The following is a 20118-nucleotide window of genomic DNA, read 5'->3' as shown; positions in this document are numbered from 1 at the left end:
TGCTTAATAAATGCAGAATAAGCCATCATGATCGAGGAAAGATGCACAGGTTTCATCAGTGGACAGGAAAATGTTTGATGGTATTATGGCCCAGGTTACCTGCAACTCCACTGCTTGCAACTACTGACCCCCAAGACACACGCAGCAATCTCAAGGAATCTAACGTAACTCGTACGATCCAATACGCACATATACACTGTCTTACGAGGCGCTCTGGCCCGTCTCAACCCCACTGATGAGCACCTCACATACATCTCCCAATCTAACCTTGCACTAACAACTGTCTGGACTGGTGGGTACATCGCCAGCATCGCTTCTTGCAGGGTCGGCGTTCGAACCATGACTGTGCAAATGGGTGTGGCACAGTTCCTTCAGTCCGCCTTCATCTCCCAGCTCAAAGTCCTAGAGGTTTAGTGTCTTAATTACCTGACCTTAAGTGCTTCGCTTTATAAACACTTTACGAATCAGTGCTTTGCTTTACGAATACTTTACGAATCAGTGCTTCCCTTTACGAATACTTTATGAATCAGTGCTTCGCTTTACGCATACTTTACGAATCAGTGCTTCGCTTTACGCATACTTTACGAATCAGTGCTTCCCTTTACGAATACTTTATGAATCAGTGCTTCGCTTTACGCATACTTTACGAATCAGTGCTTCGGTTTACGAACACTTTACGAATCAGTGCTTCCCTTTACGAATACTTTATGAATCAGTGCTTCGCTTTAAGCATACTTTACGAATCAGTGCTTCGGTTTACGAACACTATACGAATCAGTGCTTCGCTTTACGCATACTTTACGAATCAGTGCTTCCCTTTACGAATACTTTATGAATCAGTGCTTCGCTTTACGCATACTTTACGAATCAGTGCTTCGCGTTACGCATACTTTACGAATCAGTGCTTCCCTTTACGAATACTTTATGAATCAGTGCTTCGCTTTACGCATACTTTACGAATCAGTGCTTCGGTTTACGAACACTTTACGAATCAGTGCTTCGCTTTACGAATACTTTACGAATCAGTGCTTTGCTTTACGAATACTTTACATATCAGTGCTTTCCTTTACGAATACTTTACGAATCAGGTGCTCACTCAACAGAGAACAACGAATGTGTTCCGTCTGGTGAAGCCTGAAGGTGTAAATCTCTACAAAATATGAAGCCCAGAGAAAGCATCATCAAATCGATGAATATTTCATCAACAAAGTCAAGAGATCAACGCACCAACACGGCCGACCTCCCTCACTTCTGTACACCAACACCTCCTTCAACACCCGATGACTCTCCTCCATCAAAAAGTCCTTCCTCAGCACCCCATATGACCCTCCCTCATCATCAAAAGACCTCCTCCACGTCCCCATCATTTAGCATGAATAGTTGTGGGATATATAATATAGTTGTGGGATGTAATATATTATATTACTATTAGCACAAATAGTTCTCGGATTTACCGAATCCCGGCCAATCACATTGACATATTATATAAAATACTGTTTATTTTTAAATTACCTCGATACTAAAATTGAGAGATTCGCATGCCACTTTCATGAAATTTCCAAAATGTTAGCCAGAAATATTTTTAATTCAGTCTTGAGAGGCATTTCTTGCATCTCTTTCTCTCTCTCTTTCTCTCTCTCTCTCTCTCTCTCTCTCTCTCTCTCTCTCTCTCTCTCTCTCTCTCTCTCTCTCTCTCTCTCTCTTTCCTTGCATTCATCTCATATCTCGGCTATATACCCGTCTTATAAAGATCTTATAACAGTTAGAGCTTGGATACAAGTGCTGCTGGGAGGTAATAAACCCAATAGTTAAAGAGTATCATATCTGTGGAACAGAAGCAGAGGCGCCACTATTGCACTACTTACTGGAATGTGAAGCTACTGAAGCCCTGCGCATCAAACTCAACATTAATCCAACGACAGCAGCTGCATTAGATGCTCATTCCTTCTTTAATGGGACTCACTAGTGAACATTCTGCACCTACATCCGCCACCAAGATAATGTTATTAAAACACGACTAAAACAGAAGCGAAAAAGAAACAGGGAAAAAGGAGGAAACCTCACCTCCATTTAAAACTTTGACCCAAATATCAGAGTAACAAGGTTATCGTGAATAACCGAACTCAATTACGGGCTCACCATAGCACGTGCTACATGGACATTTCGTTCTGAGTAGCTAAATCTAAAACAACAACAACAACAGTTAGAGCCTCGCTCCTGTGCCAGGTAAGTCCACTACGGGCTCACCATAGCCCGTGCTACTTGCAACTTCCGAGTAGCTGAATCTAAAACAACAACAATCTTATAGTGCGTTCATATAGGCAGCAGCTTCTCGAGCGTGGGCAAAACACACACACACACACACACACACACACACACACACACACACACACACACACACACACACACACACACACACACACACACACAGAAACTTTTTTAGTGTCAGAGTGGTTGACAAATGGAAAGCATTAGGAAGTGATGTGGTGGAGGCTGACTCCATACACAGTTTCAAGTGTAGATATGATAGAGCCCAATAGGCTCAGGAACCTGTACACCTGTTGATTGACGGTTGAGAGGCGGGACCAAAGAGCCAGAGCTCAACCCCCGCAAGCACAACTAGGTGAGTACAACTAGGTGAGTACACACACACACACACGCGCGCGCGCGAGCGCGCCTTTAAACATCCACAAACTAGTAATATGCTCTTTATAAACGTGTAAAGGAAACTTCACTGAATAACAAACAGAGTCAAATGCATCACCATGTGTGGTGGGGTTGTGTATGCGGGGTTTTCCCGGAACCCTATTATGCTGCATCCTATTTCCCTGGATCATATTTCCCCTGCACCCTATTTTCCATCATTCTACTGTCTTGTAACCTATTTTTCTGCATTTTATTTTCAATAATTCTACTTTCTTGCATCCTATTTTCCATCAGTCTACTTTCTTGTAACCTATTTTTCTGCATTTTATTTTCAATAATTCAACTTTCTTGCATCCTATTTTCTATCAGTCTACTTTTTTGAATGTTATTTTCCGGCATTTTATATGTTTAAAGAATGAACAAATAAAAATGAATGAAATTGTCAATTTTTGCAGCTGATGCAACTCTCCAGGAAGTTGCAGGAGGACCTCGAGTGCAACCTTTCTCAACCTCACCTCCAAGGAACCCCAAGGTATCTATAAGGGTTCCGAAACAGGTAGTGACAAAGATACTAATTCTAATCGTATGTAAGAGTATTTTTTGAGTCAATATTTATGTGATTCTCATTTAACCAGCATCAAGAGCAAAGACAGATCGTGTCCATTTAGTTGTCAATATAATCCTTGTATGTTTATCTAATGGGCAGCCAGGATTTTTTTCAAGGGTGTGCCTTAAGGGGTGATATCGTCCCCGCCTTGAGAATGGCTGACCCAGACAAACTCCAGGAGTAATCCAACAATTGGCTGGTTGGTGGAATTCAATCCCAACAAGTGTAAAATAATGAAGATGGGAAATGGACTACTTTCAGTCCAATCACTGGAATGGCCTGAAAGGTAATTGTGGAAGCCACCTCCATCCTCAAATTTAAGGCCTGATTCGACAAAGAATTTGAACATCAGACGAATACTTAAATTATAAATGCAACAGATGCAAAGCAGGGGATCAGGAGCTAGACAATACTCCCACGTAGACAAGCTGGTAAGCACTGCACTACCACCACCACAACCACCACCACCAAAGGCCCCATACCACCACCATCACACACAGCCCTGCCCCCCCCCCTACTACAGCTGACCAGCCAATCCACTCTCAAAAGATGAATTAGATCCCTCTAATTAACCATTTACCCTGCTTGGAATAACATGTCTCATCTCAGCGATGATGAAGTCAGTTATCAGACTCTGAGCGGGCCATTAAGGCCTCGAGTTGTGTGGAAACACTCTCTCTCTCTCTCTCTCTCTCTCTCTCTCTCTCTCTCTCTCTCTCTCTCTCTCTCTCTCTCTCTCTCTTAATTAAGTACTAACGTAATTGGCAATACGATAGTTAACTGCGCTTGATAGCGGGGAAAGAGCAGTTTTACTGGACATGTTTTTCAATTGGGAGACTTATGAAAGAGGCGAACTGATTGTATTTACACCTAGTCGTCACTGGAGACATTCCGCGCACGTAGTTTGTAGTGCAAGGAGTCGGACTGCTCTCCCCCCTGGCTAGCTTACGGGGCTCACCATAGCCCGTGCTACATGGATATTTCGTTATGAGTAGCTAAATCTAAAACAACAACATCCTGGCTGGCTTGTGTGTGGTAGGTGGTGCTGACGCCCGCATGCTGAGGCCAGCATGCTGAGGGTAGCATGCTGAGGGCAGCATGCTGAGGTCAGCATGCTGAGAGAGACTCACCCAAACTATATCAACGACTGCTTCTCATTTCATGCGTTGTGAACGCTCGGATTAATCATTTTATTTTGTTTTTTAAATCGTGAATTTGTGGCGTTGTCTGGAGTGTTCATAACGGGAGAAGAGTTAGTGGCGGGGAACAATAACCACAGCAAGAGCAGTGGCAACAGCTGCGAGCAACTGCCGAAGGAGAGCAGTTGGAGGAGTGGCTGTAATTAGCGGGTTGAGAGGGCTTTAAACCTGCATTATGTTGTGTTCGTGGGGGAGGGACGGCCTGCTTAGTGGTGCCATCAAAGGGGGTAGGGGACCCAGGGTAGAGCTTCTCTCTCTCTCTCTCTCTCTCTCTCTCTCTCTCTCTCTCTCTCTCTCTCTCTCTCTCTCTCTCTCTCTCTCTCTCTCTCTCTCTCTCTCTCTCTCTTTCTCTCTCTCTCTCTCTGGCTCTGTTTTACATTCCACCTCCTCTAGCTAATCTACTACCTCCTCTTCCTCCACTATTCTTCCTCCTCTCCCTCCTCATCCCAGCCTTCACTACACTAAACCACCGGAGCCACACATAAACATTATAACATCAGCGGCATATGGGACGCTGGCAAATATAAGGACACATTTTAGAAAGCTAAATCAGGACTCCCTCAAGGCACTTTAGACAACATGTGTCAAGGCAATGTTGGAATACGCAGCCTAAAACAATACATTAATGAAAATCCAAATCCAAACAGAACATGGAACAGCAAATAAAACAAATATATTGAGAATTTTTGTTTAGACATGAATACAGATGAATCAAAAAAGAGCTATGAATGGATTAAGATAAAGAAGTAAAAGACAGTCAATGAAAGCAACAAAATAAAAAAAATTGAGATTTTAAATCTGGAGATTAATAGTTTGGCCTCCTTAAAGGTCTCACACACACACACACACACACACACACACACACACACACACACACACACACACATTCTTTACACAAGTTTCTGAATGCCGTTCGTATGTTGGCCAGCCTGGCATATGCCGCTCAAGCGGATAACATCAGCGGCATATGCCAGGCTGGCCAACATACGAACGGCATTCAGAAACTTGTGTAAAGAATCATTCAGAACTTTGTATACCACATATGTCAGGCCAATCCTGGAGTATGCAGCCCCAGCATGGAGTCCATATCTAGTCAAGGATAAGACTAAACTGGAAAAGGTTCAAAGGTTTGCCACCAGACTAGTACCCGAGCTGAGAGGTATGAGCTACGAGGAGAGACTACGGGAATTAAACCTCACTTCGCTGGAAGACAGAAGAGTTAGGGGGGACATGATCACCACATTCAAGATTCTGAAGGGGATTGATAGGGTAGATAAAGACAGTCTATTTAACACAAGGGGCACACGTACTAGGGGACACAGGTGGAAACTGAGTGCCCAAATGAGCCACAGAGATATTAGAAAAAACTTTTTTAGTGTCAGAGTGGTTGACAAATGGAATGCATTAGGAAGTGATGTGGTGGAGGCTGACTCCATACACAGTTTCAAGTGTAGATATGACAGAGCCCGATAGGCTCAGGAATCTGTACACCTGTTGATTGACGGTTGAGAGGCGGGACCAAAGAGCCAGAGCTCAACCCCCGCAAATACAACTAGGTGAGTACAACTAGGTGAGTACACACTCACACACACACACACACACACACACACACACACCATTTAGATACTATGAACGGGTGATGATCATTCATTATTGAACTATTGATAAATAATTCATACATGTAATGGGTAAATCATAATACCTCATACTAGTCTCCCTCCCTCCCCCCCGCACGGTAAACCTTTCAAATCTCCCCCTTAAGGTAAACCTCTTAGGTCTCCACTTTGCCTAGTTTACCTGTTAAATATCACCGTTTAACAGATGAAACATTACCTAAAAATAAACCCTGTCCCCCCCCCCCCCCAACTAGGGTCGTGCCCTGTTCACCACAAACACAAGAACACCGAAACAAGAACAGTAACAAATTGAGCAAGAACAAATAAACCAAAAACTATAAATTAAAAAAAAATAATTATTCAATCATAAATCGAGTTGAACTGAACACAATCAATAAATTGAAAGACAACAGTCTACCGAATAACAACTGTGAAACGAACAATATTACGAGAAGAGCGAACAAGAATAACGAGAAAAGCAAGAGAGAAACTATAAGGGGGGAGTAACAAGAGAAATATAATGAAAGCAACAAGGAAGAGAAGTATAGGAGAGGAACAAGAGAAATATAAGGAGAGCAATGAAAGAAATATAAGGAGAACAAGAAGCAAGAGAAATATAAGAAGAGAGAGGAACAAACCAGATCAAATTAGAGCCATGATTACACACACACACACACACACACACACACACACACACACACACACACACACACACACACACACACACACACACACACACACACACCAAACTCTCTCTTAATGTAGGACAAACTAATGGGAGAAACGTTGACGAGGGTTCGAAACGAGGGTTCGAAACGAGGGTTCGAAAAGAGGGTTCGAAACGAAGGTCTGAAAGGGCCAGACACTCAGCTATTGGAACCTTTTCATGGTCTGAGAATGGGGGGAGGAAAAAGGTATTATCTTTGTGCTTGTTCCGCTATAGGAATTATGGCGTAATGGGATGAGCAGTTAAGAGTGTAATTAGCGTAATTTAGGCTGTTAGATGAATTACCGGAGTGTGTTTTGTGTGTGTGCGTGTGCGTGTGTGTGTGTGTGTGTGTACTCACCTAAATGTACTTACCTAGTTATGCTTGCGGGGGTTGAGCTTTGGCTCTTTGTTCTCGCCTCTCAACTGTCAATCAACTGGTGTAATGTGTGTACTCACCTAGTTGTACTCACCTAGTTGTGCTTGCAGGGGTTGAGCTCTGGCTCTTTGGTCTCGCCTCTCAACCGTCAATCAACAGGTGTACAGGTTCCTGAGTGTGTGTGTGTGTGTGTGTGTGTGTGTGTGTGTGTGTGTGTGTGTGTGTGTGTGTGTACTCACCTAGTTGTACTCACCTAGTGTTGCTAGGTGAGTACAGAAGAACTCTTAATAATGCATTTTCTGAGAGGAAAGGGGAAACTAGGGTGGGGGGAGAAGGGGGAGGACGAGGGGGGGGGGGGGTCAAAGGGAAGGGGAAGACAAGGAGAAGAGTGAGGAAGATGGGGAAGGGGGTGGAAAGCGAGGGGGGGTGTTAGAGTGGGGACAGTCCTCTCATAGTATAATGTAAGAGAGAAAATATATGTTTGCCTGTCCAAGGTTGAAGGCCAGACGCTCGCGGCTAGCCTCACCCAAGTTTGCAGGGGGAAGAAGGGGGTTGGTCTGAGGTAGAGGATGAGCATAGACTAGTCGGGGTCGGCCTAAGTTAAGTATTTTAAGAAATATTAGCTTGTTCCTTCCTTTTCTTGTACAGTCAAGTTCCTGATTCTTTTCGCTTCTGTTGTCTCCTCAGCAGAAGCTGTGTATGTTTGTGAATATGTATGTTCTTGTCTGTATGGATGTACAGACATATACATATACACATGTGTAAATATTGTATTTGTTGTTTTCAGTTTCTCAAAATTCCAACACTCATACATCTACTTCGTATTAATACACATATACATTTATATCCCCTACACACTTATACATACACAAAAATAAATCAAAATATACACCTCCCCCCCCCACACACACATATATATTTCTTAGGGGTCTCGTGGCTGAGTGGACAACCCTCGGGGGGGTCGCAGTCCTAATGGCCCGGGTTCGATTCCCGGCGGAGGCGCAAACAAATGGGCACAGTTTCTTTAACCTTGATGCTCTGTTACCTAGCAGTAATTAGGTACCCGGGAGTTAGACAGCTGCTTAGGGCTGCTTCCTGGGGATGTGTGTGTGTGTGTGTGTGTGTGTGTGTGTGTTGGAGAGAAATATATGTAGTAGATATAATAAAGGAAAAATATATTGCATAGAGAGGCGGGGTCCAAGAGCTAATAGCTCGATTCTGCAGACACAAACAGTAAATACAAATAGTAAATACACTTAGACAAGCACATACACTCAAACACACACACAAGCACATGCACAAGCACACAATCTAGAACTGAGAGGACAGAGAGAAAGATCTAGGAGTTGATATCACGCCAAATCTGTCTCCTGAAGCCCACATCAAAAGAATAACATCAGCGGCATATGCGAGGCTGGCTAACATCAGAACAGCCTTCAGAAACCTGTGTAAGGAATCATTCAGAACCTTGTATATCACGTATGTAAGACCAATCCTGGAATATGTGGCTCCAGCATGGAGCCCGTACCTTGTCAAGCACAAGACGAAGCTGGAAAAAGTCCAAAGGTATGCCACTAGACTAGTCCTAGAACTAAGAGGCATGAGTTACGAGGAAAGGCTGCGTGAAATGCACCTCACGTCGCTGAAAGACAGGAGAGCTCGGAGAGACATGATCACTACCTAAAAAAAATTCACAGGAATTGACAGGGTAGATATAGCTAAAGTGTTTAATACGAATGTTACGCAAACACGGGGACACAGGTAGAAATTGAGTGCCCAAATGAGCCATAAAGACATTAGAAAGAATTTTGTTAGTATCAGAGTAGTTAACAGATGGAATACATTAGGCAGTGATGAGGTGGAGGCTGACTCCATACAGTTTTAAATGTAGATATGATAGAGCCCAGTAGGCTCAGGAATCTGTTCACCAGTTGATTGACGGTTGAGAGGCGGGACCAAAGAGCCAGAGCCCAACCCCCGCAAAACACAACTAGGTGAATACACACACACACACACACACACACACACACACACACACACACACACACACGCACACACACACACACACACACGCACACACACACACGCACACACACACACACACACACACACACACACACACACACACACACACACACACGCACACACACACACACACACACGCACACACACACACACACACACACACACACACACACACTCAAACTCACATTAAACATGAAAGTGACGTTGTAGGCTGCAGGGTTGGCTCTCGCGTTGCACACAAGGGTTGCAGAGTCCCCCGCTCGAAACCCGCCCGCGCCGCCCACGCCGCCCACACCTGTGATGGTAATGGTTGCTTCTGGAACATCTGCAGATATAGACAAATAATTCAATATTTCCGCCTGTGTTTACCTTTCATATTCTTATCAAAATAATCATATTATTGCAAAAATTGTATTCAGATATAATATATAACATAACCACAGATATATTAATATAATCACAGACAAGCAAAGAAAATATAATTGTTCAATCCCATTGTTCATTTAATTGTTCAATCCCATTGTTCATTTAATTGTTCAATCCCATTGTTCATTTAATTGTTCAATCCCATTGTTCATTTAATTGTTCAATCCCATTGTTCATTTAATTGTTCAATCCCAATGTTCATTTAATTGTTCAATCCCATTGTTCATTTAATTGTTCAATCCCATTGTTCATTTAATTGTTCAATCCCATTGTTCATTTAATTGTTCAATCCCATTGTTCATTTAATTGTTCAATCCCATTGTTCATTTAATTGTTCAATCCCATTGTTCATTTAATTGTTCAATCCCATTTGTAATTGTTCAATTTTTGCGTTCTTTTATACATTCACAGATTATCTCTTTGATATGCTGAACCCACATTTTATATCTATATCTAGATCATAAGTTAAATGTCATAATATCACAATTATAGATATGCAATTTTCACTGGAGACAAGTGTGAAATATTTGGTGTGATTTCCCTAGAGTTTTTACTGACCATAATATATATTCTGAAAGAAAAAAAGTTGTCTCTTCTTAATAATGCATTTTCTGAGGGGAAAGGGGAAACCAAGGGGGGGGGAGAGAAGGGGAGGACAAGGGGGGGAGAGAAGGGGAGGACAAGGGGGGGGGTCAAAGGGAAGGGGAAGACATGGAAAAGAGTGAGGAAGATGGGGAAGGGGGTGGAAAGAGAGGGGTGTTAGAGTGGGGACAGTCCTCTCATAGTATAATGTAAGAGAGAAAATATATGTTTGCCTGTCCAAGGTTGAAGGCCAGACGATCGCGGCTAGCCTCACAAAAGCTTGCAGGGGAAGAAGGGTAGCTTGCAGAAGGTCTCGGGTACGGGATGAGCATAGACTAGTCGGGGGCGGCCTAAGTTAAGTATTTTAGGAAATATTAGCTTGTTCCAACCTTTTCTTGTACAGTCAGTATGGTCTAGATGGAATAGTACTTGATACACTGAGGTACGAGGAATCCTGGCTGGCTGTCTGGGTTCGAATCCCTAAAGGGTGAGGAGTTTTCGGGTGCATATTGGTTTAGAGACCATCCAAGCTTCTTTGCACACTCATAATATAAATATATATATGTCGTACCTAGTAGCCAGAACGCACTTCTCAGCCTACTATGCGAGGCCCGATTTGCCTAATAAGCCAAGTTTTCATGAATTAATTGTTTTTCGACTACCTAACCTACCTAACCTAACCTAACTTTTTCGGCTACCTAACCTAACCTATAAAGATAGGTTAGGTTAGGTTAGGTTAGGTAGGGTTGGTTAGGTTCGGTCATATATCTACGTTAATTTTAACTCCAATAACAAAACATTTACCTCTTACATGAAGAAATGGGTAGCTTTATCATTTCATAAGAAAAAAATTAGAGAAAATATACTAATTCATGAAAACTTGGCTTATTAGGCAAATTGGGCCTTGCATAGTAGGCCGAGCACGACGTTCTGGCTACTAGGTACAACATATATATATATATAAATATATATATATATATATATATATATATATATATATATATATATATATATATATATATATATATATATATATAAATATATATAAATATATATAAATATATAAATATATAAATATATATATATATATATATATATATATATATAATATAATATATATATATATATATATATATATATATATATATATATATATAAATATATATAAATATATATAAATATATAAATATATATATATATATATATATATATATATATATATATATATAATATAATATATATATATATATATATATATATATATATATATATATATATATATATATATATATATTGTTTCCAAGCAATATGCCTGTGTGATGATATTCTGCTCTTGTAAGAGAAACCCTTGAAATTGGTGTGTTGTTGATGGAACGTCAGCTCGGGTTTAAAGGAGAATCTAACAAGGTGCCGGAACCGTTTTCAAAAGGTCGTGGTATTCCTGAAGGCAATTCGTCTGGCAAGTTTAGGGAAGTTGCCATTTCATTTTGACTGATGTTGTTGTCGTGAGACCGCGATTGTCAGCCTCTTAGTTACGTCAAGATGTTGGCCCACTGTGTTAGTTGATATTATTTACTAATATTAGTAAATATTATTTACCAACGTTACAAGATATTGTTGATGTCTATATATTTAATAAACTCTCGTAAATCAAGAGTGGGTGCTTGTCCTCTGGTTATAGTATATATATACTTATAACTATATTTATAATAGTTATACTATTTATAATATATTATATATATTATACTATTTATAATATTACCATTTATAATATTACCTCAGCTTACGGTTGCAAATCTGTCAAAAAGGCGTCGCAAAATTAATTTAGCAATTCATTCAAGGTATATTCTGCTATTGGTAATTCTTGATTTTTTTTGTACAGCTTCTGCTTGTCTTATATCTATGGTGAGTGGATACATGAGGAGACAAGCACTGCTATTAAATAAACTCAAACCCTGAACACAGAGTTAAAATGAGGATAAACTCCTATAATGAGAGAATTATAGGAATTTAAAGAATTCCTCTTTACTAGACATAATTCCAATTGTGAGAGGGGGAGGGGGGGATACTGATGACTTTACTAGAGTATTTTCTTTATATTTGTAGGTTTATATACATATAGGTGGTCCTGTTAAGAACTATAGGAACCTGGCGACAAGCCGCAGTTATAGAGCAAACTGTTGTCCCTGGCAGAGGAACCAAAGTATATATATATATATATATATATATATATATATATATATATATATATATATATATATATATATATATATATATATATATATATATATATATATATATATATATATAGGTTAAACAATATTTGGATTAATAACGGTCCCTTGCAACGTGGGTCGTCCATATTGCATATTGCAAGCCTTGAGAAGTGTCAGGAAGATGCATGCTGTTTGTAATTCACTGTTTGTCAATTTACTCTCCCTCGCTCCCCCTCCTTTATCGGTCATTGTACGTTGTTCCTGTCACGTTTGTTTCTCTTTACTTATGTAGCAGTCTTCTGAGAGAGAGAGAGAGAGAGAGAGAGAGAGAGAGAGAGAGAGAGAGAGAGAGAGAGAGAGAGAGAGAGAGAGAGAGAGAGAGAGAGAGAGAGAGACAGAGAGACAGAGAGAGAGAGAGAGAGAGAGAGAGAGAGAGAGAGAGAGAGAGAGAGAGAGAGAGAGAGAGAGAGAGAGAGAGAGAGAGAGAGAGAGAGAGACAGAGAGACAGAGAGACAGAGAGAGAGAGAGAGAGAGAGAGAGAGAGAGAGAGAGAGAGAGAGAGAGAGAGAGAGAGAGAGAGAGAGAGAGAGAGAGAGAGAGAATAGGGAGTGGGAAAAAAGTGTGTAGGCTCGAGGCTGCAATATGCCACCACCTCTGATTCTTGCTTTTGTTTACCAAACCTGATTTGCACCTAAATCGAGAACCTGTCATGCTTCCACGAGGGAGGGAAGGTGGTGCAGGGCTAGGAAGTGGAGGGAGGGAAGGTGGTGTAGGGGTAGGAAGTGGAGGGAGGGAAGGTGGTGCAGGGCTAGGAAGTGGAGGGAGGGAAGGTGGTGCAGGGGTAAGAAGTGGAGGGAGGGAAGGTGGTGCAGGGGTAGGAAGTGGAGGGAGGAAAGGTGGTGCAGGGGTAGGAAGTGGAGGGAGGGAATGTGGAACAGTGGAAGATTGACTAAGAACGGAAACAGAATCCATCTCCTTTCTTGTCCGTTTTCTCTCTCTCTCTCACTCTCTCTCTCTCTCTCTGTCTCTCTCTCTCTCTCTCTCTCTCTCTCTCTCTCTCTCTCTCTCTCTCTCTCTCTCTCTCTCTCTCTCTCTCTCTCTCTCTCTCCCTGCCTCACTACTCACAGTGCACGGTGAGTCTGTAGGAGTCTGTGGCCAGCAGGTGTGGGAGTGTTGGGGCCGCTGCTCGACACTCCAGCAGACCGCCGTCGTCGCCAGCAGTAGCCAGCAGACGCAGCAGAGACACCGTTGAGTCCACCCCCAGGCTCTGCTGCAGGAGGGAGACCACAGACAAGTGTTAGAAGCCACGCTCATGTTGTCTGCTGCTGATGATGATGGAGAGAGAGAGAGAGAGAGAGAGAGAGAGAGAGAGAGAGAGAGAGAGAGAGAGAGAGAGAGAGAGAGAGAGAGAGAGAGAGAGAGAGAGAGAGAGAGAGAGAGACAGAGAGAGAGAGAGAGAGAGAGAGAAAGAGAGAGAGAGAGAGAGAGAAAGAGAGACAGAGAAAGAGAGAGAAGGCTATCTTATCCACCAAGATAGCCCTCCCCCTCCCCCCCCTCCCCTAACAGGCCAATTCAACTAGTATCAGAAAATAGTTTATATATCAGAGGAAGTTTCTAAGGGAATTTCGACGCCTCCAAATTTCTCATGGTTTAGGCTGACTCCAGGAGGCGTAGTTTGTAAGCACATAGTAGCCACTTGAGGGCTCCCGCTTCCTGCAGGTCGGTGTTCAATCCCCGACTGTCCACAAGTGGTTGGGCACCATTCCTTTCCCACCGTCCCATCCCTAATCATTATATCCTAACCTCCCTTCCCAGTGCTATATAATCTTGATGGCTTGGCGCTTTCCCCTCTGATAATAAAAAAAATCCACGGAGACCTTAAATTCTAATTTACCTTTACTCATCACTTACCTATTAGTTACCTATGGGGAGAATGAGCTCGAGCTCCTGGTGCCCCGCCCTACGAGCCTACTAGGTATATGGGGGCATTATGCCCATGGAATGGGAGCATGTGGCATTATATTTAAGCATTGTAAATGTTATATTGTAAATCAAAATGGGCAGGGTGTGGCATTATAGATTAATTGACACGTGTGTCATTATAGGTCAGGCATGACAGTTGTGTCATTACAGGACAGTCACGACAGGTGTGTCATTACATGTCAGGCATGTAATGACACATTACATTGCTTTGACACAATGCCGCGTTGCTGAGGTTACACAGGTGAGGGGTGAGGTGCCACAGGTGTGGGGTGAGGTTCCACAGGTGAGGGGGAAGGCACTACAGGTGAGGGGGGAGACACTAGAGGTGAGGCACTGCAGGTGAGGGGGAGGCACTACAGGTGAGGGGGAGGCACTACAGGTGAGGGGGGGAGGCATTACAGGTGAGGGGGGAGGCACTACAGGTGAGGGGGGGAGGCATTACAGATAAGGGGGGGGAGGAACTACAGGTGATTGACTACAGGTGAGGGAGGAGGCACTACAGGTGAGGGGGGAGGCATTACAGGTGAGGGGGAGGGGAGGCACTACAGGTGAGGAGGGAGGCATTACAGGTGAGGAGGGAGGCACTACAGGTGAGGGGGGAGGCATTACAGGTGAGGGGGAGGGGAGGCATTACAGGTGAGGGGAGAGGCACTACAGGTGAGGGGGGAGGCACTACAGGTGAGGGGGGAGGCACTACAGGTGAGGGACTACAGGTGAGGGAGGAGGCAACTCACCACGTGGATGTTGTGTGTGAGGTGTTGTCCTCGGAGCCACCAGGTGAGGACAGGTGGGGGCCTCACCCCGGAGGCTTCACACCTCATGTCGTAATGGCGACCTCCAGACAGCTTCCCCGTAGGCGCCTGCATCTCCACCCTCAGCTCGGAGTCTGGCGGAAGCGAGCGAGATAAAAATCCCTTGCATACCACATATGTCAGACCTGTCCTGGAGTGTGCAGCTCCAGCATGGAGTCCAAATCTCGTCAAACATATAAGACTAAATTGGAGAAGGTTCCAAGATTTGCCACCAGACTAGTACTCGAACTGAGAGATATGAGCTACGAGGAGAGACTACGGGAATTAAACCTCACGTCGCTGGAAGACAGAAGTGTTAGGGGAGGACATGATCACCACATACAAGATTCTCAAAGGAATTGATAATAACAACTAGGTGAATACAAAGCTGCCACAATAGTCATTAGCGGTGACTCAAGGAAACTCATAACTTAAATAAACTATCAGCTAATGACCAAACTTAAGAATCTCTAACGACTACAGTATAGTATATCAGAATTTATTATATACTGAATGTTAATTATCGTAATTTATTATGAAACAAATGCTAATCAAAGTTATTAGAACAAGCATAGAAAATTGACAACACAATTTTTTATCTAAAAAAATTAAAGCATCAATAAAATCCTCTCATGCTATGGCCATCAATCGCATAGAAAAGAAAGGCCATCAATGCACGAGGACACATCAATACTCTCGATTGATTGATTGACTGATAAAGATTACGCCACCCAAGAAGTGGCACGGGCGTGAATAGCCCGTAATCAATACTCTCGAGTCATGGCTAATACATACATAGTACTCTCACCTATCTCTCTCAGCATGACGGAGGCGCTGAGGGCGGCCAGCACGGGCGTGTTGGCCGCCCTACAGGTGATGTTTTGAGCGATGTGGGCGCGGGTAACCGCCGCTAGCCGCAAGATATTGGTGGCGTAGGCGGTGGCGGCGGGCGTCGCGGCGGGCGCGGCGTAGGGCGTATCGAAGGGCGTGTCGACGGAGGGCCTGGCGCCCGTATGCCGCTCCTCCACCTCGGCGTCCAATAGTGTCGGCCCCGACCACCAAGTCACGTTAGGCAGCGGGTGACCTGAAGCACAGTAACTAGGGGTCAGCAGCTGAAGCACAGTAACTAGGGGTCAGCAGCTGACCTGAAGCACAGTAACTAGGGGTCAGCAGCTGACCTGAAGCACAGTAACTAGGGGTCAGCAGCTGACCTGAAGCACAGTAACTAGGGGTCAGCAGCTGACCTGAAGCACAGTAACTAGGGGTCAGCGGCTGACCTGAAGCACAGTAACTAGGGGTCAGCATCTGACCTGAAGCACAGTAACTAGGGGTCAGCGGCTGAAGCACAGTAACTAGGGGTCAGCAGCTGACCTGAAGCACAGTAACTAGGGGTCAGCAGCTGACCTGAAGCACAGTAACTAGGGGTCAGCGGCTGACCTGAAGCACAGTAACTAGGGGTCAGCATCTGACCTGAAGCACAGTAACTAGGGGTCAGCGGCTGAAGCACAGTAACTAGGGGTCAGCAGCTGACCTGAAGCACAGTAACTAGGGGTCAGCAGCTGACCTGAAGCACAGTAACTAGGGGTCAGCAGCTGACCTGAAGCACAGTAACTAGGGGTCAGCAGCTGACCTGAAGCACAGTAACTAGGGGTCAGCAGCTGACCTGAAACACAGTAACTAGGGGTCAGCAGCTGACTTGAAGCACAGTAACTAGGGGTCAGCAGCTGACTTGAAGCACAGTAACTAGGGGTCAGCGGCTGACCTGAAACACAGTAACTAGGGGTCAGCAGCTGACCTGAAGCACAGTAACTAGGGGTCAGCAGCTGACCTGAAGCACAGTAACTAGGGGTCAGCAGCTGACCTGAAACACAGTAACTAGGGGTCAGCAGCTGACCTGAAGCACAGTAACTAGGGGTCAGCAGCTGACCTGAAGCACAGTAACTAGGGGTCAGCAGCTGACCTGAAACACAGTAACTAGGGGTCAGCAGCTGACTTGAAGCACAGTAACTAGGGGTCAGCAGCTGACTTGAAGCACAGTAACTAGGGGTCAGCGGCTGACCTGAAACACAGTAACTAGGGGTCAGCAGCTGACCTGAAGCACAGTAACTAGGGGTCAGCGGCTGACTTGAAACACAGTAACTAGGGGTCAGCAGCTGACTTGAAGCACAGTAACTAGGGGTCAGCAGCTGACCTGAAACACAGTAACTAGGGGTCAGCAGCTGACCTGAAGCACAGTAACTAAGGGTCAGCAGCTGACCTGAAACACAGTAACTAGGGGTCAGCGGCTGAAGCACAGTAACTAGGGGTCAGCAGCTGAAGCACAGTAACTAGGGGTCAGCAGCTGACCTGAAGCACAGTAACTAGGGGTCAGCGGCTGACCTAAAGCACAGTAACTAGGGGTCAGCGGCTGACCTGAAGCACAGTAACTAGGGGTCAGCGGCTGAAGCACAGTAACTAGGGGTCAGCGGCTGAAGCACAGTAACTAGGGGTCAGCAGCTGACCTGAAGCACAGTAACTAGGAGTCAGCAGCTGACCTGAAGCACAGTAACTAGGGGTCAGCATCTGACCTGAAGCACAGTAACTAGGAGTCAGCAGCTGAAGCACAGTAACTAGGGGTCAGCATCTGACCTGAAGCACAGTAACTAGGAGTCAGCAGCTGAAGCACAGTAACTAGGGGTCAGCAGCTGACCTGAAGCACAGTAACTAGGGGTCACCCTATAGACCCACCAGCTCAATATTCCACCTTCTAAACAAAGCAAAAATAAAAAATTCATTAAAAACCCCCCACACAAATGGGGATGATTGACTAAATATGAGTTAAAATATATTTATTTTTTGTGTATGTAAATTAGGGGACATGTAGCGGCGAGCGGCACCTGGAACACGTCAACAGGAAGGAAAGCAATCAGAAGCAGCGGACACGGCAATCAGAGACAGTAAATCAGAGTGAAATCATGTGAATCAGAGACAGTAAATCAGAGTGAAATCATGTGAATCAGAGACAGTAAATCAGAGTGAAATCATGTGAATCAGAGACAGTAAATCAGAGTGAAATCATGTGAATCAGAGACAGTAAATCAGAATGAAATCATGTGAATCAGAGACAGTAAATCAGAGTGAAATCATGTGAATCAGAGACAGTAAATCAGAGTGAAATCATGTGAATCAGAGACAGTAAATCAGAGTGAAATCATGTGAATCAGAGACAGTAAATCAGAGTGAAATCATGTGAATCAGAGACAGTAAATCAGAATGAAATCATGTGAATCAGAGACAGTAAATCAGAGTGAAATCATGTGAATCAGAGACAGTAAATCAGAGTGAAATCATGTGAATCAGAGACAGTAAATCAGAGTGAAATCATGTGAATCAGAGACAGTAAATCAGAGTGAAATCATGTGAATCAGAGACAGTAAATCAGAGTGAAATCATGTGAATCAGAGACAGTAAATCAGAATGAAATCATGTGAATCAGAGACAGTAAATCAGAGTGAAATCATGTGAATCAGAGACATTAAATCAGAGTGAAATCATGTGAATCAGAGACAGTAAATCAGAATGAAGCGCCACGTTTTGGACTATAGTGATAATACTAGGGGGCCCAATCTGTTCCTTGCTGTTCACCTGACTAAAGAAGCAGATAGACTATATATCTGCGTTCGTAGATAATGCAAACTGTTTTTTTTTTATTCAGCTACTCTCAAAATAAAGTTCCAAGTAGCACGGGCTATGGTGATCCCGTGAGGCCATTTACGGGCTATTCATGCCCGTGCCACCTCTTGGGTGGCTTAATTTTCATCAATCAATCAATCAAATTCAAACTGGTACACATAATTAGGGCTGGTAAGTCTAGGCATTCAGAGACTGTTTACCACCTACGCGAGCCCGGCACTGATGTATGCAGCTCCTGGATGGGAACTCGATCCAACTAAAGCAGTAGACGTAACCTGAATCAGTTGAGACATACACCACAAAAGTAGGTTCCAAAACTGCAAGGTCTTGATGGAACAGAAAGACCGAAGAAGCTGTATCTTCTGCACTAGAACCAGTATGGATATGAAGAGATATAACCCCGACATATAAAATCCTCTGATGTAATGGCAATGCACATGAGAACAAAAATGTTTTTCATGCACAGCAGCGGAATGAGAAGACATAGATGAGATCCATAGGATGTAAACCAACCTATAATTAACCTAAGATTAGCGAGAATGAACTATCTGGCAATAGAGGTTAACCTCATACAGAGGTTTACGTGGTTTACGTGTAGAGGATAGTAAACTTGAGACCCCATTGACTTGATGACTGTCATATGAAATGACAAGGGTGACACTCGCTCCTTAAAGCACAATTAGGCGAGAACATTTAGGTAAATACACATGTAAACTCACATAACACCAGAAAGAGCATGTCAGGAGGGAAATGATCACAACGTACAAGATACTGGGAGGGGAGAAAACATACGAGTTGGATAGGTCAAACCATTTATCATCATTTATCCCCTCTGTATATGAACAATTTACCGTAATTGTAAATAGAACGAAGCGGGTGCATTGAAGTTAGAAAAACACACAAGTCAGAAGAATTCAAGAATGTCACCATTTTCACTGTTTACAAACAAGCGAAATAAAATGACAGTGCAGGTAGTGGAAGCCAACTCCAGTCACAACTCCACAAGCAAATAGAAAAAAATAAAATCTGAAATTGGGAGGATTAATCTCACTGAATACCTGATGGATGATTGACAGCGTCCAACAGGTAGATGTTGGACGCATTTCACATATATGTAATTATGGAAGTGGTGGTTAGTTAAGCAAACACATATATAAATCCTTAAGACCAAATACAATAGAACATTAATGGATGATTAGTGTTTCTTGACACATGGAAAACAAATCAGGGCCCAAAAGCTAAACGCCAACCCCCCTCCCCCCAATTGACA

The 20118-nt window shown here is 43.5% G+C and overlaps 1 protein-coding gene across 1 annotated transcript in view; it reads right to left on the bottom strand.

Annotated features, from left to right (window-relative positions):
- The window catches only part of LOC123761967 (uncharacterized), a 165276-nt gene that overhangs the window by 23366 nt on the left and 121792 nt on the right, over positions 1-20118 (bottom strand). Inside the window, exons 5-8 of the mRNA XM_069335687.1 lie at positions 15985-16260; positions 15120-15271; positions 13528-13672; positions 9364-9503 (exon numbers count right to left, since the gene is read on the bottom strand). Of these exons, the coding sequence (XP_069191788.1) occupies positions 9364-9503; positions 13528-13672; positions 15120-15271; positions 15985-16260 (713 nt within the window). The remainder of the gene's footprint in view (positions 1-9363; positions 9504-13527; positions 13673-15119; positions 15272-15984; positions 16261-20118) is intronic.

The sequence above is a fragment of the Procambarus clarkii genome, chromosome 34 (assembly GCF_040958095.1).
Source record: "Procambarus clarkii isolate CNS0578487 chromosome 34, FALCON_Pclarkii_2.0, whole genome shotgun sequence".
NCBI lineage: Eukaryota > Metazoa > Arthropoda > Malacostraca > Decapoda > Cambaridae > Procambarus > Procambarus clarkii.
The sequence above is the reverse complement of the archived record's forward strand: the minus strand, read 5'-3'. Positions and strand labels throughout refer to the sequence as shown.